At 41.5% G+C, this 23,313-nt stretch overlaps 1 protein-coding gene across 1 annotated transcript in view; it reads left to right on the top strand.

The window, feature by feature from the left end:
* Positions 1-23,313, top strand: part of CCNB3 (cyclin B3) — a 47,941-nt gene that overhangs the window by 6,254 nt on the left and 18,374 nt on the right. Inside the window, exons 3-9 of the mRNA XM_053698979.1 lie at positions 19,368-19,451; positions 19,567-19,685; positions 19,974-20,076; positions 20,184-20,294; positions 20,431-20,523; positions 21,351-21,488; positions 21,731-21,886. Coding sequence (XP_053554954.1) covers positions 19,368-19,451; positions 19,567-19,685; positions 19,974-20,076; positions 20,184-20,294; positions 20,431-20,523; positions 21,351-21,488; positions 21,731-21,886 — 804 coding nt within the window. The remainder of the gene's footprint in view (positions 1-19,367; positions 19,452-19,566; positions 19,686-19,973; positions 20,077-20,183; positions 20,295-20,430; positions 20,524-21,350; positions 21,489-21,730; positions 21,887-23,313) is intronic.

Genomic DNA, 23,313 nt, shown 5'->3' with positions numbered 1-23,313 from the left:
AAGTGGGAAATAAGACACCCCCCCCCCCCTTCTTTTGTATATGAAATGACCCTTTACACAAACAGGAGCAAGCTGGAGAAGGTAGCTGACGGTATTCAAATAAAACTTTGGGGCTTGGTTAGGAGTCTGAAAAACAGAGCAATGTTCTTTAAAAATAAGCAAAATTATACATTTTTTAAAAAAAAAAAAAAACTTTATGGGCTTTATAAATAGATAATCTACAAAACATTTATGCAAAGAAAAAATGAGTGTATAATGGCCCTTTAATGGAAGTTATTTGAATTGATGTGCACTATTATCTGTTTGCACAATCATTAGTGGATTGCTTGCTATTGCTGATTTTTGTACTGTATAGATAAATGTGTAAGGCTTTGCCCTGTAATTTTAAATATAGACCTTAGCCCTTCTTCTCTCTTCTCCCTTCTTTTATTATAATTAATAACATTGCTATTGGAAGCTTGCCAGAAGTGGTGCCATTGAGAGTTTGTGAAACTAGTGATGGAAGAATCTCTGTCTGTTTTTTTACATTAAGGTGTTAAAACAATTGTTGAAAATTAAACTTTCATGATTCAGACAGAATAAAATTTGAAGAGGCTTTTCGATTTACATCTTTTATCGTAATTACTTTATCTTGATATCCTTTACTTAAAGGGACAGGATACACCAATTTACATATAACTGCATGTAATTGATACTACTATAAATAATATGCATAGATACTGATATAAAAATCCAGTATAAAACTTACTTAGAAGCTCCCAGTTTAGCTCTGTTAAAAAGGTAGCTGAAACACCCACTGCAAGCGGGAAATAGCAGACATTCCCCCTTCCTTTGCAAATGAAAAGACCCTTTCCGCAAGGGATATTACATCTACACTTAGTCTACCGTGTGTCTGGGGCTACCGCATGTTTTCCCCCCTCAGATTCTGGATTACATGTTAGTTTTATAACTACCACATTTGAGACCATCTTTCTCAAACTATTGAGGAAACCATCAAGTCTGTAAACGAATATTCACACTGCTGAGCCGCTTAAAATCTCTGAACATGCAGGCCTTGGATAAGTGGGAAAACAAAGTGACACAACTATTGGGAAAACCACTATAAAAGTTTAGAACTTGAGTTTGCAACTTACTCCTAGCTTCAAGACCTAAATACATCGGTCAAACTGTGAGAATGACTGAGCCGATAAAGCAAAACCATAACAGATCTCTGCCAACAACGACAGCAAATCAAAGAGATGATCATATACCTTTTGGAGCCCTAGCATATGAACAAAAACCTGATGTCGACTGGGAGCAGGTCATACCCCAAGACGGGATTGCAATGGAGCCTTCACCTAACATCTCTGAACAAGTGACTATTAAAAGTTAAACTCTTCTTTAGAGCTGACACTAGCGAGGGCCACCTACTTAACTCAGTTGACGCAGTACAGCGAGGATCCCTAACAGTATCTGAAACTGTGAGCAGCAAGGCGGCCCGGTCCCTGAATACCCCCACAGACCCTCAGTGCAAAGGCTGGCTGACAGTCTGGGAAGAGTGTCTGGCTTCACCCACAGCATATCAACGATCCTCACTTTGTCAATCTATAGAGCCGATGCCATGTGCAGCTGTTTCTCTGTACCCCACTCATGATGCCGGACATAACGCTTACTTGGGACAAAGCTCCCTTCAAACATATACAGCCATTTCGTTCTTGATATCAGAGGAGGATATATTACAGCCCCAACCCTTCCCTGCTAGTACAAGACTATTAGGAATGAAGGCGATCCATACTAATAGTTGCCAACCCTGTAGGCATGTTGTAGATCCAGACAATATATATGCTTATCCCTGATATCTAAGGGCCAAGATTCAGGGAAGTAATCTATTTAACTTTTGGTGTCTTGCAGCATGTTAATGGGATAGTTTATAATGTTTAAGTACTGACTATTTGACCTTTCAAGCTAATTGAAAAATAGCAAAAATCTCAGACTGGTATCTTTTCATTGTGATCTATTTGTAGTTTTTATGACTATCCTGCTCTACATGAACATATTCTTTTGACTGTCTTGCATTTTAGTCAATCAGTGCTGTCTCCTAGGTAACTCCAGGTGAGTGAACACAATGTTTATCTATATGACACACATAAACTAACACCCTTTAGTGGTGAAAAACTGTCAATATGCATTCAGATAAGAGGCCGTCTTCAAGGTCTAAAAAATTAGCATGTGAACCTCCTTCTTTTGAATGTGAACCACGCTAAGATCTGGATTTGCACAGATTTTAGTGTGTAGCACTTTCACCTGAAGAAATCCAGCTCCAAAAATAGCCAAATGCTGCCATCTTGTTTCATCATGAAATTGTTAAATGTGCATTCCTCCTCCTCCTCCTTCTCTTTTTTTTTTTTTTTCTTCAAATTTTTGTCAGTAGCAAAACTCCACTCACCATTTGCCTTATTTGGGGAGCCATTCTGGGCCAAAGTCTGCATTCAATAGGGCTAGCCATGATCATAAAGTTAGTATAACATGCACTGTTTTACAGTTATCAGTTAAAGCCACTTAGGGAAAGATATGTGTCAGGGTTATCCTTGAGAAGGTGGCAGGGTGTGGTGTGTTAGAATAATAACAAAAAAAAAACCTGAGATTAAAGGGATTGTAAAACCAATTTTCTCCAACATTGGTGTGTCCGGTCCATGGCTTCATCCTTACTTGTGGGGTATTCTCTTCCCCTACAGGAAATGGCAAAGAGAGCACCCAGCAAGAGCTGTCTATATAGCTCCCCCTCTGGCTCCGCCCCCCCCAGTCATTCTCTTTGCCGCTCTGAACAAGTAGCATCTCCACGGGGATGGTAAAGAGTATGTGGTGTTAGTTGTAGTTTTTTATTCTTCTATCAAGAGTTTATTTTAAAATAGTGCCGGTTTGTACTATTTACTCTAAAACAGAAAAGGATGAAGAGTTCTGTTTAAAGAGGAGTATGATTTTAGCAACAGTAACTAAAATCAATTGCTGTTCCCACGCAGGACTGTTGAGCCCAGAGAACTTCAGTTGGGGGGAACAGTTTGCAGACTTTTCTGCTCAAGGTATGATCAGTCATATTTCTAACAAGACATGCTAATGGTAGAAGACTGTCATTTCTTCTGTTAAGTGTGATCAGTCCACGGGTCATCATTACTTCTGGGATATTACTCCTCCCCAACAGGAAGTGCAAGAGGATTCACCCAGCAGAGCTGCATATAGCTCCTCCCCTCTACGTCACCCCCAGTCATTCTCTTGCACCCAACGACTAGATAGGATGTGTGAGAGGACTATGGTGATTTTATTTAGTTTTATTTCTTCAATCAAAAGTTTGTTATTTTTTAATAGCACCGGAGTGTGTTATTCCTTCTCTGGTGGAGTTTGAAGAAGAATCTACCAGAGTTTTTACTATGATTTTAGCCGGAGTTGTTAAGATCATATTGCTGTTTCTCGGCCATCTGAGGAGAGGTAAACTTCAGATCAGGGGACAGCGGGCAGTTTAATCTGCAAAGAGGTATGTAGCAGTTTTTATTTTCTGACAATGGAATTGATGAGAAAATCCTGCCATACCGACATAATATCATGTATGTATATTTAACATTTGAGTATTCTGGGGAATGGTACTTCACTGGAATTACACTGTGTATATAAGACTTTAGCCTAATTGCAAAGCAACAGGTTTTTTAATAACTCTTATGTTAAACGTTTTTGCTGGAATGTAAAATCGTTTTCATTTTCTGAGGTACTGGGTGAATAAAATGTTTGGGCACTATTTTTCCACTTGGCAGTTGCTTGATCTAATTATGACAGTTTACTGATCTCTCTCACTGTTGTGTGTGAGGGGGAGGGACCTTTTTTTGGCACTTTTGCTACGCATCAAAAATTTCAGTCAGAAGCTCATTGTTTTTTCCTGCATGTTCCGGTTTATCTCTACAGAACTCAGGGGTCTTCAAAGCTTGTTTGAGGGAAGTAATCTAACAGAGCTGTGAGATTATAGTTGACTGTGATAAAAGACGTTTATTCTTTAACTTTTTTATGCCATCAGGGTTAGTTTTTCTTTGCTAATGGGAACAAACCTTTGCTAAATTGTGTTTTGTTTTCAAAGTTTATTGATTTCAACTGTTATATATCTTTCAGTGCTTCTTAAAGCACAGTACGTTTTTTCATTGTGTTTTACTTGAATAATATTTCCAAGTTGCAAGTTTATTTGCTAGTGTGTTAAACATGTCTGATTCAGAGGATGAGACCTGTACTATTTGTGCCAACGCCAAAGTGGAGCCCAATAGAAATTTATGTACTAACTGTATTGATGCTACTTTAAATAAAAGTCAATCTGTACAAATTGAACAAATTTCACCAAACAACGAGGGGAGAGTTATGCCGACTAACTCGCCTCACGTGACAGTACCTGCATCTCCCGCTCGGGAGGTGCGCGATATGGTGGCGCCCAGTACATCTGGGCGGCCATTACAAATAACATTACAAGATATGGCTACTGTTATGACTGAGGTTTTGGCTAAATTACCAGAACTAAGAGGCAAGCGTGATCACTCTGGGGTGAGAACAGAGTGCGCTGATAATGCTAGGGCCATGTCAGATACTGCGTCACAACTTGCAGAACATGAGGACGGAGAGCTTCATTCTGCGGCTGACGGTTCTGATCCAAACAGATTGGATTCAGATATTTCAAATTTTAAATTTAAGCTGGAAAACCTCCGTGTATTACTAGGGGAGGTGTTAGCGGCCCTGAATGATTGTAACACAGTTGCAATACCAGAGAAAATGTGTAGGTTGGATAAATATTTTGCTGTACTGACGTTTTTCCTATACCTAAGAGACTAACTGAAATTATTACTAAGGAGTGGGATAGACCCGGTGTGCCGTTCTCACCCCCTCCGATATTTAGAAAGATGTTTCCAATAGACACCGCCACACGGGACTTATGGCAAACGGTCCCTAAGGTGGAGGGAGCAGTTTCTACTTTAGCTAAGCGTACCACTATCCCGGCAGAGGATAGCTGTGCCTTTTCAGATCCAATGGATAAAAAGTTAGAGGGTTACCTTAAGAAAATGTTTGTTCAACAAGGTTTTATTTTGCAACCCCTTGCATGCATTGCGCCGGTCACGGCTGCTGCGGCATTCTGGATTGAGTCTCTAGAAGAGAACCTTAGTTAAGCTACGCTGGACGACATTTCGGACAGGCTTAGAATACTTAAGCTAGCTAATTCATTCATTTCGGAAGCCGTAGTACATTTAACTAAACTTACGGCTAAGAATTCCGGATTCGCCATTCAGGCGCGTAGAGCACTGTGGCTAAAATCCTGGTCAGCTGATGTAACTTCTAAGTCCAAATTACTTAATATACCTTTCAAGGGACAGACCTTATTTGGGCCCGGTTTGAAAGAAATTATCGCTGACATTACAGGAGGTAAGGGCCACGCCCTGCCTCAAGACAAAGCCAAACCTAAGGCTAGACAGTCTAATTTTCGTTCCTTTCGGAATTTCAAAGCAGGAGCAGCATCAACTTCCACTGCTCCAAAACAAGAAGGATCTGGTACTCGCTACAGACAAGGCTGGAGACCTAACCAGTCCTGGAACAAGGGCAAGCAGGCCAGGAAACCTGCTGCTGCCCCTAAAACAGCATGAATTGAGGGCCCCCGATCCGGGATCGGATCTAGTGGGGGGCAGACTTTCTCTCTTCGCCCAGGCTTGGGCAAGAGATGTCCAGGATCCCTGGGCGCTAGAGATAATATCTCAGGGATACCTTCTGGACTTCAAATACTCTACTCCAAGAGAGAGATTTCATCTGTCAAGGTTGTCAACAAACCAAACAAAGAAAGAAGCGTTTCTACGCTGCATACAAGAACTATTGTTAATGGGAGTAATCCATCCAGTTCCACGGTCGGAACAGGGTCAGGGGTTTTACTCAAATCTGTTTGTGGTTCCCAAAAAAGAGGGAACTTTCAGACCAATCCTGGATTTAAAGATCCTAAACAAATTCCTAAGAGTTCCATCATTCAAAATGGAGACTATTCGGACAATTTTACCCATGATCCAAGAAGGTCAGTACATGACCACAGTGGATTTAAACGATGCTTACCTTCACATACCGATTCACAAAGATCATTACCGGTATCTAAGGTTTGCCTTTCTAGACAGGCATTACCAGTTTGTAGCTCTTCCATTCGGATTGGCTACATCTCCAAGAATCTTCACAAAGGTTCTAGGTGCTCTTCTGGCGGTACTAAGACCGCGGGGAATTTCGGTAGCTCCGTACCTAGACGACATTCTGATACAAGCTTCAAGCTTTCAAACTGCCAAGTCTCATACAGAGTTAGTACTGGCTTTTCTAAGGTCACATGGATGGAAGGTGAACGAAAAGAAAAGTTCACTCGTTCCACTCACAAGAGTTCCCTTCCTGGGGACTCTTATAGATTCTGTAGAAATGAAGATTTACCTGACAGAGGACAGGTTAACAAGACTTCAAAGTGCTTGCCGCACCCTTCATTCCATTCAACACCCGTCAGTGGCTCAATGCATGGAGGTAATCGGCTTAATGGTAGCGGCAATGGACATAGTGCCATTTGCTCGCTTACACCTCAGACCACTGCAACTATGCATGCTAAGTCAGTGGAATGGGGATTACTCAGACTTGTCCCCTTCTCTGAATCTGGATCAAGAGACCAAAAATTCTCTTCTATGGTGGCTTTCTCGGCCACATCTGTCCAGGGGGATGCCATTCAGCAGACCAGACTGGACAATTGTAACAACAGACGCCAGCCTTCTAGGTTGGGGTGCCGTCTGGAATTCTCTGAAGGCTCAGGGACAATGGAGTCAAGAGGAGAGTCTCCTGCCAATAAACATTCTGGAATTGAGAGCAGTTCTCAATGCCCTCCTGGCTTGGCCCCAGTTGACAACTCGGGGGTTCATCAGGTTTCAGTCGGACAACATCACGACTGTAGCTTACATCAACCATCAGGGAGGGACAAGGAGCTCCCTAGCAATGATGGAAGTATCAAAGATAATTCGCTGGGCAGAGTCTCACACTTGCCACCTGTCAGCAATCCACATCCCGGGAGTGGAGAACTGGGAGGCGGATTTCTTAAGTCGTCAGACTTTTCATCCGGGGGAGTGGGAACTTCATCCAGAGGTCTTTGCCCAAATACTTCGACGTTGGGGCAAACCAGAGATAGATCTCATGGCGTCTCGACAGAACGCCAAGCTTCCTCGTTACGGGTCCAGATCCAGGGATCCAGGAGCAGTCCTAATAGATGCCCTGACAGCACCTTGGGACTTCAGGATGGCTTATGTGTTTCCACCCTTCCCGATGCTTCCTCGATTGATTGCCAGAATCAAACAGGAGAGAGCATCAGTGATTCTAATAGCACCTGCATGGCCACGCAGGACTTGGTATGCAGACCTGGTGGACATGTCATCCTGTCCACCTTGGTCTCTACCTCTGATACAGGATCTCCTGATACAGGGTCCTTTCAAACATCAAAATCTAACTTCTCTGAAGCTGACTGCTTGGAAATTGAACGTTTGATTTTATCAAGACGTGGGTTTTCTGAGTCAGTTATTGACACCTTAATACAGGCTAGGAAGCCTGTTACCAGAAAGATTTACCATAAGATATGGCGTAAATACCTATATTGGTGCGAATCCAAAGGTTACTCTTGGAGTAAGGTTAGGATTCCTAGGATATTGTCCTTTCTACAAGAAGGTTTAGAAAAGGGTTTATCCGCTAGTTCATTAAAGGGACAGATCTCAGCTCTGTCTATTCTGTTACACAAACGTCTGTCAGAAGTGCCAGACGTTCAGGCTTTTTGTCAGGCTTTGACGAGGATTAAGCCTGTGTTTAAAACTGTTGCTCCGCCATGGAGTTTAAACCTTGTTCTTAACGTTTTACAGGGCGTTCCGTTTGAACCCCTCCATTCAATTGATATAAAGTTGTTATCTTTGGAAAGTTCTATTTTTAATGGCTATTTCCTCGGCTCGAAGAGTTTCTGAGTTATCAGCCTTACATTGTGATTCTCCTTATTTGTTTTTTCATTCAGATAAGGTAGTTCTGCGTACTAAACCTGGGTTCTTACCTAAAGTAGTCACTAACAGGAATATCAATCAAGAGATTGTTGTTCCTTCTTTGTGTCCAAATCCTTCTTCGAAGAAGGAACGTCTACTACACAATCTGGACGTAGTTCGTGCCCTAAAATTTTACTTACAGGCAACTAAGGAATTTCGACAAACATCTTCTCTGTTTGTCGTGTACTCTGGTCAGAGGAGAGGTCAAAAGGCTTCTGCTACCTCTCTTTCCTTTTGGCTTCGTAGTATAATACGTTTAGCTTATGAGACTGCTGGACAGCAGCCTCCTGAAAGGATTACAGCTCATTCTACTAGAGCTGTGGCTTCCACTTGGGCCTTCAAGAATGAGGCCTCTGTTGAACAGATTTGCAAGGCTGCAACTTGGTCTTCACTTCATACTTTTTCCAAATTTTACAAATTTGACACTTTTGCTTCCTCGGAGGCTATTTTTGGGAGAAATGTTCTTCAGGCAGTGGTTCCTTCTGTATAAAGAGCCTGCCTATCCCTCCCTTCATCCGTGTACTTTTGCTTTGGTATTGGTATCCCAGAAGTAATGATGACCCGTGGACTGATCACACTTAACAGAAGAAAACATAATTTATGCTTACCTGATAAATTCCTTTCTTCTGTAGTGTGATCAGTCCACGGCCCGCCCTGTTTTTAAGGCAGGCAGTTATTTTTTAAATTATACTCCAGTCACCACTACACCCTTGGTTTCTCCTTTCTCGTTGGTCCTTGGTCGAATGACTGGGGGTGACGTAGAGGGGAGGAGCTATATGCAGCTCTGCTGGGTGAATCCTCTTGCACTTCCTGTTGGGGAGGAGTAATATCCCAGAAGTAATGATGACCCGTGGACTGATCACACTACAGAAGAAAGGAATTTATCAGGTAAGCATAAATTATGTTTTTTCCCTTAAGGGCTAAGCCATTTTCTTAGACTCATAACAGATTAAGGCTTACAAATGGGCTATACACTGGTTGTCACTATTGTGGGCTAAATCGATTGTTTTATTTCATATTTTTATGGCATTTAGAGTGTTTTGTGCACTTAAAAGCACTTTGGGAACGTTTTTTATCGCCTGGCATTGAGTTAGACGGCTATTTCAGTCAGGAAGGCCCCTTCACTCTGGTATGCAGAGGAAGGAGGCCCCGTTTTCGCGCCTCAATTGCGCAGTTTACTTTCATGGCAGTGCATGCAGCTTCATGTGAGGGGTCCTGTGGCATCCTAAAACGGATTCTGGAAGGTTTTTTTCATTGCTGAATAACTCTCAGGGAAGGTAAAAAGCCGCAGCAAGGCTGTGGCTGTGATTGTAGTGTACTAAAATTGTCTAATTGAACAAATAGCTCCCGTTTGCTCATTTTAAGGGTTAAAGTCTTGAAACTTGGCGTGCAATACTTTCAGGGCATTTACTCTGGGGTAAAAATTTTGTAAAAATCGGACATTGCCTTCATTGTTTTTCAATATATCAGAAATAAAGTGTGCCTGTTTATTATTTAAAGGGACAGTAACGCTTTTCTTTAAAAACGCTTTTATTGCATTATAAGCCTGCCAAATTCTGTCTAACATGCCTATACCTTCAGATGGCTTATGTTCTGTGTGTATGAAAGCCAAGGTGGTTCCCCCAATTAATGTTTGTGCAAAGTGTGTCATAGCGTCCAAACAAAGTATGGACAGTACTGCCACATTGAATAAGATTGCCCAAGATGATTCTTCTAATGAAGGTAGTGGGGATAGTTCCTCATCCTCTCCTTCTGTGTCAACACCAGTTTTGCCCGCGCAGGCGATACCTAGTACATCTAGCGCGCCAATGCTTGTTACTATGCAACAGTTAACAGCAGTAATGGATAATTCAATAGCAAATCTGTTATCCAAACTGCCATCCTATCCTAGAAAGCGCGACAGCTCAGTTTTAAATACAGAAGATGAGCAGGTTGGCGCTGAGGACAATTTATCTGTTATACCCTCACATCAATCTGAATTGGCAGTGAGGGAGGGCCTGTCTGAGGGGGAAATTTCTGATTCAGGAAAAGTTTCTCAGCAGGCAGACACTGATGTCGTAAAATTTAAATTTAAGTTAGAACATCTCCGCGCCCTGCTTAAGGAGGTCCTAACTACTCTTGATGACTGTGATTCTTTGGTAATTCCAGAGAAATTGTGCAAGATGGACAAATTCTTAGAGGTCCCAGTGCACGCTGATGCCTTTCCGATACCCAAGCGGGTGGCGGATATAGTGACTAAGGAGTGGGAAAAGCCAGGTATACCTTTTTGTTCCACCTCCTATATTCAAGAAAATGTTCCCCATTGTTGACCCCAGAAGGGACGCATGGCAAACGGTTCCTAAGGTTGAGGGGGCAGTGTCAACGTTAGCTAAGCGCACAACTATTCCTATTGAGGACAGTTGCGCTTTTAAAGATCCTATGGATAAAAAATTGGAAGGATTGCTAAAAAAGATATTTGTTCAGCAAGGCTTCCTGCTTCAACCAATCTCGTGCATTATTCCTGTCGCCTCGGCAGCGTATTTTTGGTTCAAGGAACTAGAAAATTCGCTCCAAAAAGAGACTCCATATGATGAAGTCATGGACAGAATTCACGCACTAAAGTTGGCGAATTCCTTTTATTTTGGATGCCGCTTTCCAATTGGCTAAGTTAGCGGCGATAAATTCAGGGTTTGCAATAGTGGCGCGCAGAGCGCTTTGGCTAAAATCATGGTCGGCGGATGTGTCGTCCAAGAATAAATTGCTTAATATTCCTTTCAAGGGTAAGACCCTTTTCGGGCCGGAATTCAAAGAGATTATTTCAGACATTACTGGTGGAAAGGGACATGCCCTCCCACAGGATAGGCCTTTCAAGGCTAAGAACAAATCTAATTTTCGTTCCTTTCGCAATTTCAGGAACGGACCGAATCCTAACTCTGCGGCCTCCAGACAAGAAGGCAACTCTTCCCAGCCTAAGCCAGCATGGAAACCATTGCAAGGGTAAACAGGCCAAGAAGCCTGCTGCTGCTACCAAGACAGCATGAAGGGGTAGCCCCCGATCCGGATCTAGTAGGGGCAGACTTTCTCTCTTCGCTCAGGCAAGAGACGTTCAGGATCCCAGGGCACTAGAAATGGTCTCTCGGGGTATCTTCTAGAGTTCAAGGAACTTCCTCCAAGGGGAAGGTTCCACATGTCTCGCTTATCTTCAGACCAGATAAAGAGACAGGCATTCTTACATTGCGTAGGAGACCTATTAAAGATGGGAGTGATAACCCCAGTTCCAACAGCGGAACAAGGTCTGGGTTTTTACTCAAACCTGTTTGTAGTTCCCAAAAAAGAGGGAACTTTCAGGCTAATTCTGGATCTAAAAATTCTAAACAAATTCCTCAGAGTTCCATCATTCAAAATGGAAACCATTCGGACAATTTTACCAACAATCCAGGAGGGTCAATATATGACTACCGTGGACTTAAAGGATGCCTACCTGCATATTCCTATCCACAAAGATCATCATCAGTTCCTGAGGTTCGCCTTCATAGACAAACATTACCAGTTCGTGGCTCTTCCGTTCGGTTTAGCCACTGCTCCCAGAATCTTAACAAAGGTGCTAGGGTCCCTTCTAACGGTTCTACGACCGAGGGGCATTGCCGTAGCTCCTTACCTAGACGACATTCTAATCCAAGCGTCGTCTCTTTCCAAAGCAAAGGCTCATACAGACATTGTTCTAGCCTTTCTCAGATCTCACGGGTGGAAGGTGAACGTAGAAAAGAGTTCCCTGTCTCCGTCAACAAGAGTTCCCTTTTTGGGAACAATAATAGATTCTTTAGAAATGAAGATCTTCCTGACAGAGGTCAGAAAGTCAAAGCTTCTAAACGCTTGTCAAGTTCTTCACTCTATTCTTCAGCCTTCCATAGCTCAGTGCATGGAAGTAGTAGGATTGATGGTTGCAGCAATGGACATAGTTCCTTTTTGCTCGAATTCATCTAAGACCATTACAACTGTGCATGCTCAGTCAGTGGAATGGGGACTATGCAGACTTGTCTTCCCAGATTCAAGTAGACCAGGTAACCAGGGATTCTCTCCGCTGGTGATTGTCTGTCTCACGATCACCTGTCTCAGGGAATGAGTTTCCGCAGACCAGAATGGGTCATTGTCACGACCGACGTCAGTCTCTTAGACTGGGGTGCGGTCTGGGACTCTCTGAAAGCTCAAGGTCTATGGTCTCGAGAAGAGTCTCTTCTCCCGATAAACATTTTTGAACTGAGAGCGATATTCAATGCGCTCCTGGCGTGGCCTCACCTAGCAAAGGCCAAATTCATAAGGTTCCAGTCGGACAACATGACGACTGTAGCGTACATCAATCATCAGGGGGGGACAAAGAGTTCCTTAGCGATGAGAGAGGTATCCAAGATCATCAAATGGGCGGAGGATCACTCCTGCCACCTATCTGCAATTCACATCCCAGGAGTGGACAACTGGGAGGCGGATTATTTGAGTCGTCAGACTTTTCATCCTGGGGAGTGGGAACTCCACCCGGAGGTTTTTGCCCAGTTAACTCAACTATGGGGCATTCCAGATATGGATCTGATGGCGTCTCGCCAGAACGCAAAGGTTCTTCGATACGGGTCCAGATCCAGGGATCCCAAGGCGACACTGGTGGATGCATTAGTGGCGCCTTGGTCGTTCAACCTAGCTTATGTATTTCCACCGTTTCCTCTCCTTCCCAGGCTTGTAGCCAGGATTAAACAGGAGCAGGCCTCGGTGATTCTAATAGCCCCTGCGTGGCCACGCAGGACTTGGTATGCAGGCCTGGTGAATATGTCATCGGCTCCACCATGGAAGCTACCTTTGAGGCAGGATCTTCTAGTACAAGGTCCGTTCGAACATCCAAATCTAGTCTCTCTCCAACTGACTGCTTGGAAATTGAACACTTGATTCTATCTAAGCGTGGGTTTTCAGATACAGTCATAGATACTCTGGTTCAAGCCAGAAAACCTGTAACTAGGAAGATTTACCATAAGATATGGCAAAAATATATCCGTTGGTGTGAATCCAAGGGATTCCCTTGGAGTAAAATTAAAATTCCTAGGATGGGGGCGGAGCCAACTGCCAAGCTTGCTGGACGCATATAGTAAGAGCTCTGGCTCTTAATACTAATTTTGGGGGATAATTGATATTATATAATAATATTTGCTATACCCAAAAAGTGACCGAAGACTCCTACAAGTCCTCCTTTGAAACAGAACAAAGATTTTGATTCAGAAGTGAGTGTGACCTTATACTTCAAATTGTGCCTTTTTAAAGCTGTCACGAGGGTACGGAGCTCAACTACAACTCTCAAATGCCTCAGAGTAGCTTATAGTCAGTACTACCTTCATATTAATCCAAGTTAATAACCTGACTGCATTTGTGAAAATAGCACTGACATCTCTGACTGATTCGCATGCTACGGTCCTGTCTCTGCTACAAAAACTGGCATGGTGGATGGATGAGAACTTTGCTGAAATTACAATGTTATTGCAGCCAACTAACCATGATGTGCTTAGCCAGCCCAATATAACAGTTGAGAACCTAGCTCAGCCTGAGCGGACCATTGCGGTGGCAAATGTCGCACCTGCTATAGGAGCAATCACTGGGGACTATCAGCCAAATAGGTCCCGGCAACGTGGGACCGACTCTCCAGAGCATTCTGGATACAAAGGACTTGTGGATCTGAAGGACCAACCTGACCGCTCTATCGGTGCCCTGGGAGATGCTGCTAACCCCTCCCTACCCGCCGCTCATTCCGAAGCTGTATCACAAGTAGACAGGAGTGAACCTGTTTACTTTAGTAACCTGAAATCGCCATTGAAAATTAGCGCCACTCCATTTGAGTTAGTGGAGGGCGTCCCTACCTTGAATACAGGCGAGACAAAGATGGCGGATATGGCGGCTAGGGGACGGTGCGTTTGCGAGATCTCGGGGATTTTGGAAGTGTCTGCTGGCCTCTGTGGCCTCAGGAGAGGTATCGGCTAGAGAAAATGGATAGAGAAGGGAATGTTTTGTCCTGTAACTACTCTCGGTGACTGCTGGGAGACATTGGATTGTGGCTTTCGATGCATGTCTGGGTTTGGCTTGATTGCGCTGCAGTTTGCTCAGCGTTGCCATTCACTACAACTTGTGTGGACTCCATTACCTCCTGTTTAGCCCGGAAGAGAGACCAATAATTGACCCCCACAATCAAGTGGGTTATTGTAGCCCAGATCTGTCATGGGAAAGCTACCCCAAATGAAACACTAGTCTTGGATTTTTAAATAACTTTATTTGGTCACCCCAGTTCAGGGAGGCTCTAACATGTGCCCCTTATACCTAAAGAGCCTGTTATCGTATAGATAATGTGTGAGTGTTTTGTTTTCCATAAATATGTTGTATGTTTAATTTACTCTCTATATATACGTTAGATCCACATATGAGATAGACTAAAGCATATTTGAATTCCGGTGACTGTTATCCGTTCTTTATGTTAATGGACATTTATAGGTTTTTCTTTCTTTAGCCTATCCTGTCTCATTTGATGCCTCGCTATGTAAATGTCAGATATTGATTTATGCCAATTCTCTCCAAGTTAACCGTTAGCTTTATATAAAATTTTATGCATGAAGGTTCAAATCATTTAACATGGTTATATCTATAGATAAACCCTCCATTTTATAATATTCCCCGTGGTTAATCTCCATAAGGGTCCACCTCTCACCCCGCATCCTCCTACTATAATACCCCTAGTTTGCTAACTTTGTCTTTGCACGCAGCCATTTTAAAACATTGGTCACGCTTTAACATTTATACACCTTACACGGTACTGCGGTATTGGTGGTACTTTGGTATTGTTTTTGGTCTCCATATAAGTTTATGTCTTCTTAACTGTTTATTGCTAATCTATGTTGTTGTTTTTTTTTTGTTTGTTTGTTGTTTTTTTTTGTGTTTTTTTTTCTCCATTTAATACACTTATGCTCATACAGGATATTATTACTTTTGGTACCTAAAACTAGGAGCACTGCCTAACTGATCTATTTTGTCCATGACTGCCATTCTTCAGAGCTCTTTATTATGCTAATGTTGGATACACGTTCTTATGATGTTCTGTATATGGCTTTATAGGAAATGCAGTCAAGTATATATTTTAAGTTTAGTCTGGACATTACTCTACCTGCTCAAGTAAGGATTTGTAGAACTCAAACCAGATTCTAATAAATCTTTGCACAGCTAATTGCATATAGATCCACGCTGCAGGCTTTTTTTTTTTTTTTTTTTTATGGGCTACTTTATATTACTATTAACGCTAACATAGGGTTTTGCATCTGAGCTTTCTGTAAGTTTAGCATACATTTGAGATGATTCCATGTGTATCGCTCCTATGTTACTATTTGAATGTTCCATATATGTACTAGGTATGTAGGTATAAGCTAGCAGTCCTTACAAAACTTTCTGTGTAAATGTTTAATCTAGAATAGAACTTATCCAGTATACTTATATACTTGCTCATTACCTTTAGCCGTAGTGTAAACAAGAATATGCAGCAAATAATTTATACATGTACATGCATCTTTGTAGATTCTGAAGCAGATTTAGGCTGATAAAGTCATAGATTCCCTACATGCAGACACTGGGACAGTTTGCTTACCTGCTATAGGATTGCCATGCCAAGGGTCCCTTCTACTATAATATAGCCTCATTTTGTATATGGGATAAAAAGCATTGCTGTATTGTATTAACTAGCTATTGTACAGTACTTTGACGTCAGCTTCATTAACACTGTGTTGTTATATATTAATTTATATATATCTGAGATGATACTGTATATTACACATAGGTGTAACCCTATTGCTAGTAACCAGCAAACTGGGGCTCCTAAGATAGGTAGGCTAATTCTTAAATAATAAAATCTGGAAGGTGTTGCGTGTAGCCGTAGTAGAGTAATATAGTATTTCAGTAGCTGCCGCTATTTAACAGCAACCATTCATACTCTGCATACCTAACTTAATATATTGCTACTCACAGTTACTAACTCAACAGAACGCCTAGGTAGTATGTATAATATGATTGTTCTCTCATTATTCCTGATTACCTGGCATTGATGTTATACCAGTACAATAGGCTCCATATTTGAGCAGTTACTGCGGATTTAGGTAAAATACCTGGGCATATCCTGCCGAAATTTCAGATAGCATACGGCTCATAGCAGCTTTCCTCTACTGACAAATGACACTGCTATATACCATATCTACTAAATGACAATGGTCACAATAGGTATATGTAATTGACAATATTTTGAGTTCACGTAGGTGTCTTATGATGGTGATGCTGAGTGTTGTTATCTATGCTTGCCCTATGTTTGTTTTCTATGATCTAGATGTTTTAAATGATGTTTTTATCTCCCCAATACAAAGGGGAGTTCTCTCTACTTAATCCACTCATGTTCCCTGTTGGATGGTGGCACACCCCCTATGTAGAATTATTAGATTGCATAAATTGTATGCCCTTGATGAGCTCCTCTCTTCCCTTTCCCGCCGGTTCATGTGGTCTGCGGGTCATATCCCTTTTCCTTTTTCCCACATCGCTTATAGCTAGCATTTCCCTAAGAGAGGAGCTCACCCAGAAGCCTTTTAGCCCTGACCCACACTTTCTAGCTATCCTGCTCATAGAGAACTTTACTATGGTCTTAACCAACCTATTCCCATTAGCTCCTGGCCCGTAGTTTATAAGATTTGCTGTGATGACAGTGTTAAATCATCCTACGCCCTGATAATGACCCTCTACTATTTAACTTCTTTTCAATCCTTTAGGTACATTCCTAACAATAGAGGGGAAGCTTAACGACTGGGAATACCCTAATCCGCGATTTATTAGATATAATATTCCCTAGACAGTCCTGGGACCCTTCTATTAGGACATTTCTGAGCTCCCAGCATATACCTTAAACTTCGCACACTCATATAAGGCTCCCCCCCCCTTCTCATATATATATATATATATATATATATATATATATATATATATATATATCGGTGCTTACCCGCTGAATATCCCCCCCCCCCCCCCCTGTATATTTCAGCCCAAAAGTGGCTGACGCATAAGCTTATTCTCCACAACCTATCTCTAACTCTGTTACTCTACTGATTCTTTTTTTATAGTACTGTGGAGATCAATCACTCATACTATAACATAAAATGAAGTTATATTCCACCTCGCCTAAACTTATTGTCTATCTTCAGGTTATGATTTGATATGTAATTATATTGTTACAGGTATATCTTGTTTTTCTCTTTCTAATAATGTCAATGTATAGACAATGTATTATTTACTCTGATGAAATTTTGTTCTCAGGGCGAGGCTTGCTTGTTAATCTATATGTTACACTTCAATAAAAAAATTATTTAAAAAAAAACAAAATCCTAGGATACTTTCCTTTCTCCAAGAAGGTCTGGATAAAGGTTTGTCAGCTAGTTCCTTAAAAGGATAGATATCTGCTCTGTCTGTTTTGTTACACAAACGTCTGGCAGCAGTGCCAGATGTACAGGCGTTAGTTAGTTAGAATCAAGCCTGTTTACAGACCCATGACTCCTCCTTGGAGTCTAAGTTTAGTTCTTTCAGTTCTTCAGGGGGTTCCGTTTGAACCCATGCATTCCATAGATATTAAGTTACTATCTTGGAAAGTTCTGTTTTTGGTTGCTATTTCTTCTGCTAGAAGAGTTTCTGAATTATCTGCTTTGCAGTGTACTTCTCCCTATCTGGTATTCCATACAGATAAGGTAGTTTTACGTACCAAGCCTGGTTTTCTTCCAAGGGTCGTTTCCAACAGGAATATTAACCAGGAAATTGTTGTTCCTTCTCTGTGTACGAATCCAGTTTCAAAGAAGGAACGCTTGTTACACAATCTAGATGTGGTCCGTGCTTTAAAGTTCTATTTAGAAGCAACAAAGGATTTCAGACAGACATCATCTTTGTTTGTTGTGTATTCTGGTAAGAGGAGAGGGCAGAAAGCTACTGCTACCTCTCTTTTTGGCTGAAAAGCATCATCCGATTGGATTATGAGACTGCTGGACGGCAGCCTCCTGAACGAATTACAGCTCATTCTACTAGAGCTGTGGCTTCCACATGGGCTTTCAAGAACGAGGCTTCTGTTGATCAGATCTGTAAGGCAGCGACTTGGTCTTCTCTGCATACTTTTGCCAAATTTTACAAATTCGATACTTATGCTTCTTTGGAGGCTATTTTTGGGAGACAGGTTTTGCAAGCCGTGGTGCCTTCCGTTTAGGTAACCTGGTTTGCTCCCTCCCTTCATCCGTGTCCTAAAGCTTTGGTATTGGTTCCCACAAGTAAGGATGAAGCCGTGGACCGGACACACCAATGTTGGAGAAAACAGAATTTATGTTTACCTGATAAATTTCTTTCTCCAACGGTGTGTCCGGTCCACGGCCCGCCCTGGTTTTTAACCAGGTTTGAAAAATTTCTTTCTTTATACACTAGTCACCACGGCACCCTATAGTTTCTCCTTTTTCTCCTAACCGTCGGTCGCATGACTGGGGGGCGGAGCCAGAGGGGGAGCTATATGGACAGCTCTTGCTGGGTGCTCTCTTTGCCATTTCCTGTAGGGGAAGAGAATACCCCACAAGTAAGGATGAAGCCGTGGACCGGATACACCGTTGAAGAAAGAAATTTATCAGGTAAACATAAATTCTGTTTTTTTTAATGATTCAGATAGAGCATGCTCCTACTATCAATTTTTCTAAATTCACTTTCTATCTTTATTGAAAAAGCAAGACTTTAATGCTTAGGAGCCACTCCATTTTACGTTCAGCACCCTGGATAGCGCTTGCTTATTGGTGGCTTCATTACCCAATAAGCAAGCATAACCCAGGTTCTCAGCCAAAAATGGGCCAGCCCTTAAGCTTTAAATAAAGATAGTAAGAGAACAAAGAAAAAATGATAATAGGAGTAAATTAGAAAGTTGCTTAAAATTGCATGCTCTATCTGAATCATTAAAGAAAAAATTTGGGTTTAGCCCCCCTTTAAGAAAATCCTACATTTTTAGAGCTAAATTTACAAGTAAAGGGGGCAGTATATTGCAAAGCTGCTTTCATTACACAACTTGTATTTATTGTGTGTGTGTATAGGTATTTACTTTCTTTTTTAAGAACAATACATGATTGTTGTAATTGGCTATTTCAAATACAAATATGAATATAAAAAGGCAATTTTTCATGCATTTAATATTGTGCTGTAGAAATAAGAATTTTGTATTTGCATTCTTTTAATGCCTCTGTTTTTATGACACAGGAGGATTCTTTGCAAGTAAAGCGCTCCCCATCTTCCCCACAAGGAGCAGCCAAGAAGAGATCAGCTTTCGGGGATATCACCAATGTGAGTATAAATAGTTGCTTATTCCACACAGTCCATAATATGGTTGGTTCCAGGATGTCAATCTACAGTTTCTAGTTCTTGTGGAGCAGAACTCTTATCTACTTGTTTTGTGCAGGCTAACAAGAATCAACAGCTGGTCCAGAAAAAGAAAGAGGGTCAGAAAAATAATCTGAAAAAGACAAAAAATGTTCCAGTTGGCGGGGTAGCGAAGAATAATGAGGTCAACCTCCGGAAGTGAGTAACAAATGAGTGAACTGTTTACCCTGGTGCAACTTTATTTATTTTTCCAGTGTAGGGCCCATTGTAGCAAAACGGGCACAAAATATAATCCACAACCTTCTCCTTCTTCCAGGATCTCCCATCAATACTTCTTGCTTTCATTCCGGTACCATAGCAGTATATCTAAGTTCTATTCTTGTGTATGAATTAGTGGCCTTGAAATAGTTCATGTGTGAAATGGTCGGTCTCCTCCTAGAGGTAAAATTTTTATTTTTTTTAATTCAGTTGTGCTTTTTCTTGCAGAACTATTAAGAAAATAACTGCAGAGCAACTAGACTCTGAATTGGGAAAGGTTGAGACCATCAAACCAGAAGTGCAAAAGTCATTACCAAGAGAACAGCCAAAGGTAGTTCAAATTAGTATGTCTATATGCTTACTGTGTTATTCTGCAACACTGTACACAAATAATGACACTGCTACCCTGTAAACTGAATCCAAGTACTTCTATTCTAGCGTCCTTCTCTCCCCCCTGGTGTTGAGGACATAGACACAGAATCTGCCGAGGACCCATTTGCTAGTTCTGAATATGCTTCAGAAATCTTCGGATACATGCAGAAGCGGGAGGTAATTTTTTTTTGTTTTTTTTATATATTCCAATTAATCAGGGTGTGATTAGGTAGCTCTGGTTTATGTTGTAAGCTTGTAAAATACTTGTACCTGTAGTGGGATGTCCCCTCATACTGTGCTCTTTCTTTGGCAGGAGAAGTTTTTGCTTCCAAATTATATTGAAATGCAGACTGATATCAGCAAAGAAATGCGGGCGATCCTTGTGGACTGGATGGTTGAGGTGCAGGTAAGTGATAGACTTTCTATCAAAGGAGCAGCACATGAGTTACTATGCTAAAAGACACTGATGTACAATGTGTTTCCCCTTTTAATGTGTTATTGTATTTGAAAAAGCTGGTTTTGCTCATCTTTTCTCAAGGACGTATCTGTAAAAATGGGCTGAGCCTGCAGGTAAGGCAGACCTGCTAATGCTATCTATGTCTAAACATAGGTATTGAAATGTTATTTATGGCTGAGTACAACCAACTATTTCAGATAAAAAAACAACAACTCTGCTATCCACCACTGGGAGATTTATGCTATTGTCTGTTTACATAGCTTTTCTACAGAGATCACATTCTTTCATTCATATTTTCAGTGTACGTGGTGGTTTCTAGAGGTAAAAGCAGCTATTAAATAAAATAAAGGTAAAGGAGCAGTTTTAAACAAACAACTTTTTCACTTATATTATCTAACTTGCTTTGTTCTTTTTCAATCCTTTATTGAAAAGCATACCTAGGTATTTTCAGAAGCAATGCACTACCAGTAGCTAATTGCTGATTGGTGGCTGCACATATATACTTCTTGTTGTTGGCTCACCCAATGTGTTCAGCTAGCTCCCAGTAGCTTATTGCTGCTCCTTTAACAAAGGATATAAAAATAATTAACCAGATTTGATAATAGAAGTAAAATTGTATGTTGTACCTGAATTATGGGAAAAAAACTTGTTGGGTTTCTTTTCACTTTAAAAAACTTTAACCAAAGTTTTGTAATGAAACCTTATACCACGTTGAAATTGATATTAGCGGCTCATGGGAAGACGTTTACATTTCTCACTTTGCTCCTCCTCTGCAGGAGAACTTCGAGCTGAACCATGAGACTCTGTATTTGGCAGTAAAGATGGTTGACCACTACCTTGCTGTGTCTGTGGCCATGAGGGAAAAACTACAGCTGATTGGGTCTACAGCAGTCCTCATTGCCTCCAAATTTGAGGTTTGAGCATAGAAATTATGTTTGGAATATACCTCCCGTGCCTTGTACCTAACTACTCCCTATGTTTTTTATAATTTTGCTGTAGAGGGATAACCTCAGTATTTCATAGCTTTCTCCTGTCTTTATCACCCTGCATGGAAAAGTTGGCTGGCAATCTGCCATATATGCTAATTCATATATTTGCTGCTTTAGGGGAAAGATTCCTTGTCCAGTTCCTCTCCATTTTTTTTATTTATCTGTAGGAGCGTTGCCCGCCTTGTGTCGATGATTTTCTGTATATCTGTGATGATGCATATAAAAGGGAGGAGCTTATTTCCACAGAGATGGACATTTTGCGGAAACTAAACTTTGATATCAACATCCCCATCCCGTATCGCTTCCTTCGTAGGTTTGCCAAGGTGAGTGTTTACATATACATTTTTATCACAGATTTAAAGGGGCAGTAAACACCTTTGAAATTTTAATATATAAAATGTTTAGTTATGCAGAATTTAACAACTTTGTGGTATAATTTGGTAATTATATATTCTCAGAGCAGAAAATGCACCCTGCTTACTTTAGCGATTATCTAGGTAATATGGTCCTTCAGAATGGTTATGGCTATGAGTATGGGAGTTTCCCGAAATGCGTAAGCTGTATATGCTAAGCTCTCTTTTCAACCTTTTTTCATGTTGGCGGCTATGTCAATGATTTTAAGTATTCACCAATAAAGACAATTATTTTTTTATCTATTACATCCAAGCGTGGACTTCCTTCCTTTCAAGTCCTTCAGAATGGTGCCAGATAGAATATTCAAAGAAGGCTTATTGTGTGTGTAGCTTTTAAACACAAACCAAACCTTTAAACATACATGTGGGATGTCTCCCAAAATACCACTGTAAGTATGAAGTATTTCCAGATGAAATAGTATCCAGATAAAATCCACTCAATAACTTTAAGTGAAGAGACAATAGTGAATTGTTGACAGTATCAAAAACAGAATGTGAATATTTCCCAGTTGCGTGAAAGATGATGTTCAGAATTATTTTCGTTCCTTCCGGAATTTCAGGAGCTGTCTTGCTACACCCTCCTCTGCCGCAAAGCAAGAGGGTAACGCTTCACAACCCAGAGCAGCCTGGAAACCTTACCAGGGCTGGAACAAGGATAAGCAGGCCAAAAAGCCTGCAGCTGCCTCCAAGACAGCATGAAAGGGTAGCCCCCGATATGGGCCCGGATCTAGTGGGGTGCAGACTCTCTCTCTTCGCCCAGGCCTGGGCGAGAGACGTACATGATCCTTGGGCCTTAGTTGTATCCCAGGGATATCTTCTAGAATTCAAGGACTCCCCTCCAAGGGGAAGGTTCCACATTTCTCGTCTGTCTACAGACCAGACAATGAAAGAGGCGTTCTTACGCTGTGTAGAAGACATACTTACAATGGGAGTGATCCATCCAGTTCCAGTTGCGGAGCAAGGGATGGGTGTTTACTCAAACCTGTTTGTGGTTCCCAAAAAAGAAGGAACTTTCAGAAAGTTGAAACTCTTAACTACTTGCCGAGTTCTTCATTCCATTCCTCGGCCATCTGTAGCTCAGTGCATGGAGACAATCGGATTAATGGTAGCGGCAATGGACATAGTCCCTTTTGCTCGGATACACCTCAGACCACTGCAGCTATGCATGCTCAAACAGTGGAATGGAGATTATGCAAATTTGTCTCCTCAAATACAGTTGAACCAGGGGACCAGAGATTCTCTTCTCTGGTGGTAGTCTCAGGATCACCTGTCTCAGGGAATGTGTTTCCACATACCAGAGTGGATCATTGTAACGACCAACGCCAGTCTGTTAGGCT

Source organism: Bombina bombina, chromosome 1 (genome assembly GCF_027579735.1).
Source record: "Bombina bombina isolate aBomBom1 chromosome 1, aBomBom1.pri, whole genome shotgun sequence".
Lineage (NCBI taxonomy): Eukaryota > Metazoa > Chordata > Amphibia > Anura > Bombinatoridae > Bombina > Bombina bombina.
This window is presented reverse-complemented; position numbering and strand designations above follow the sequence as displayed.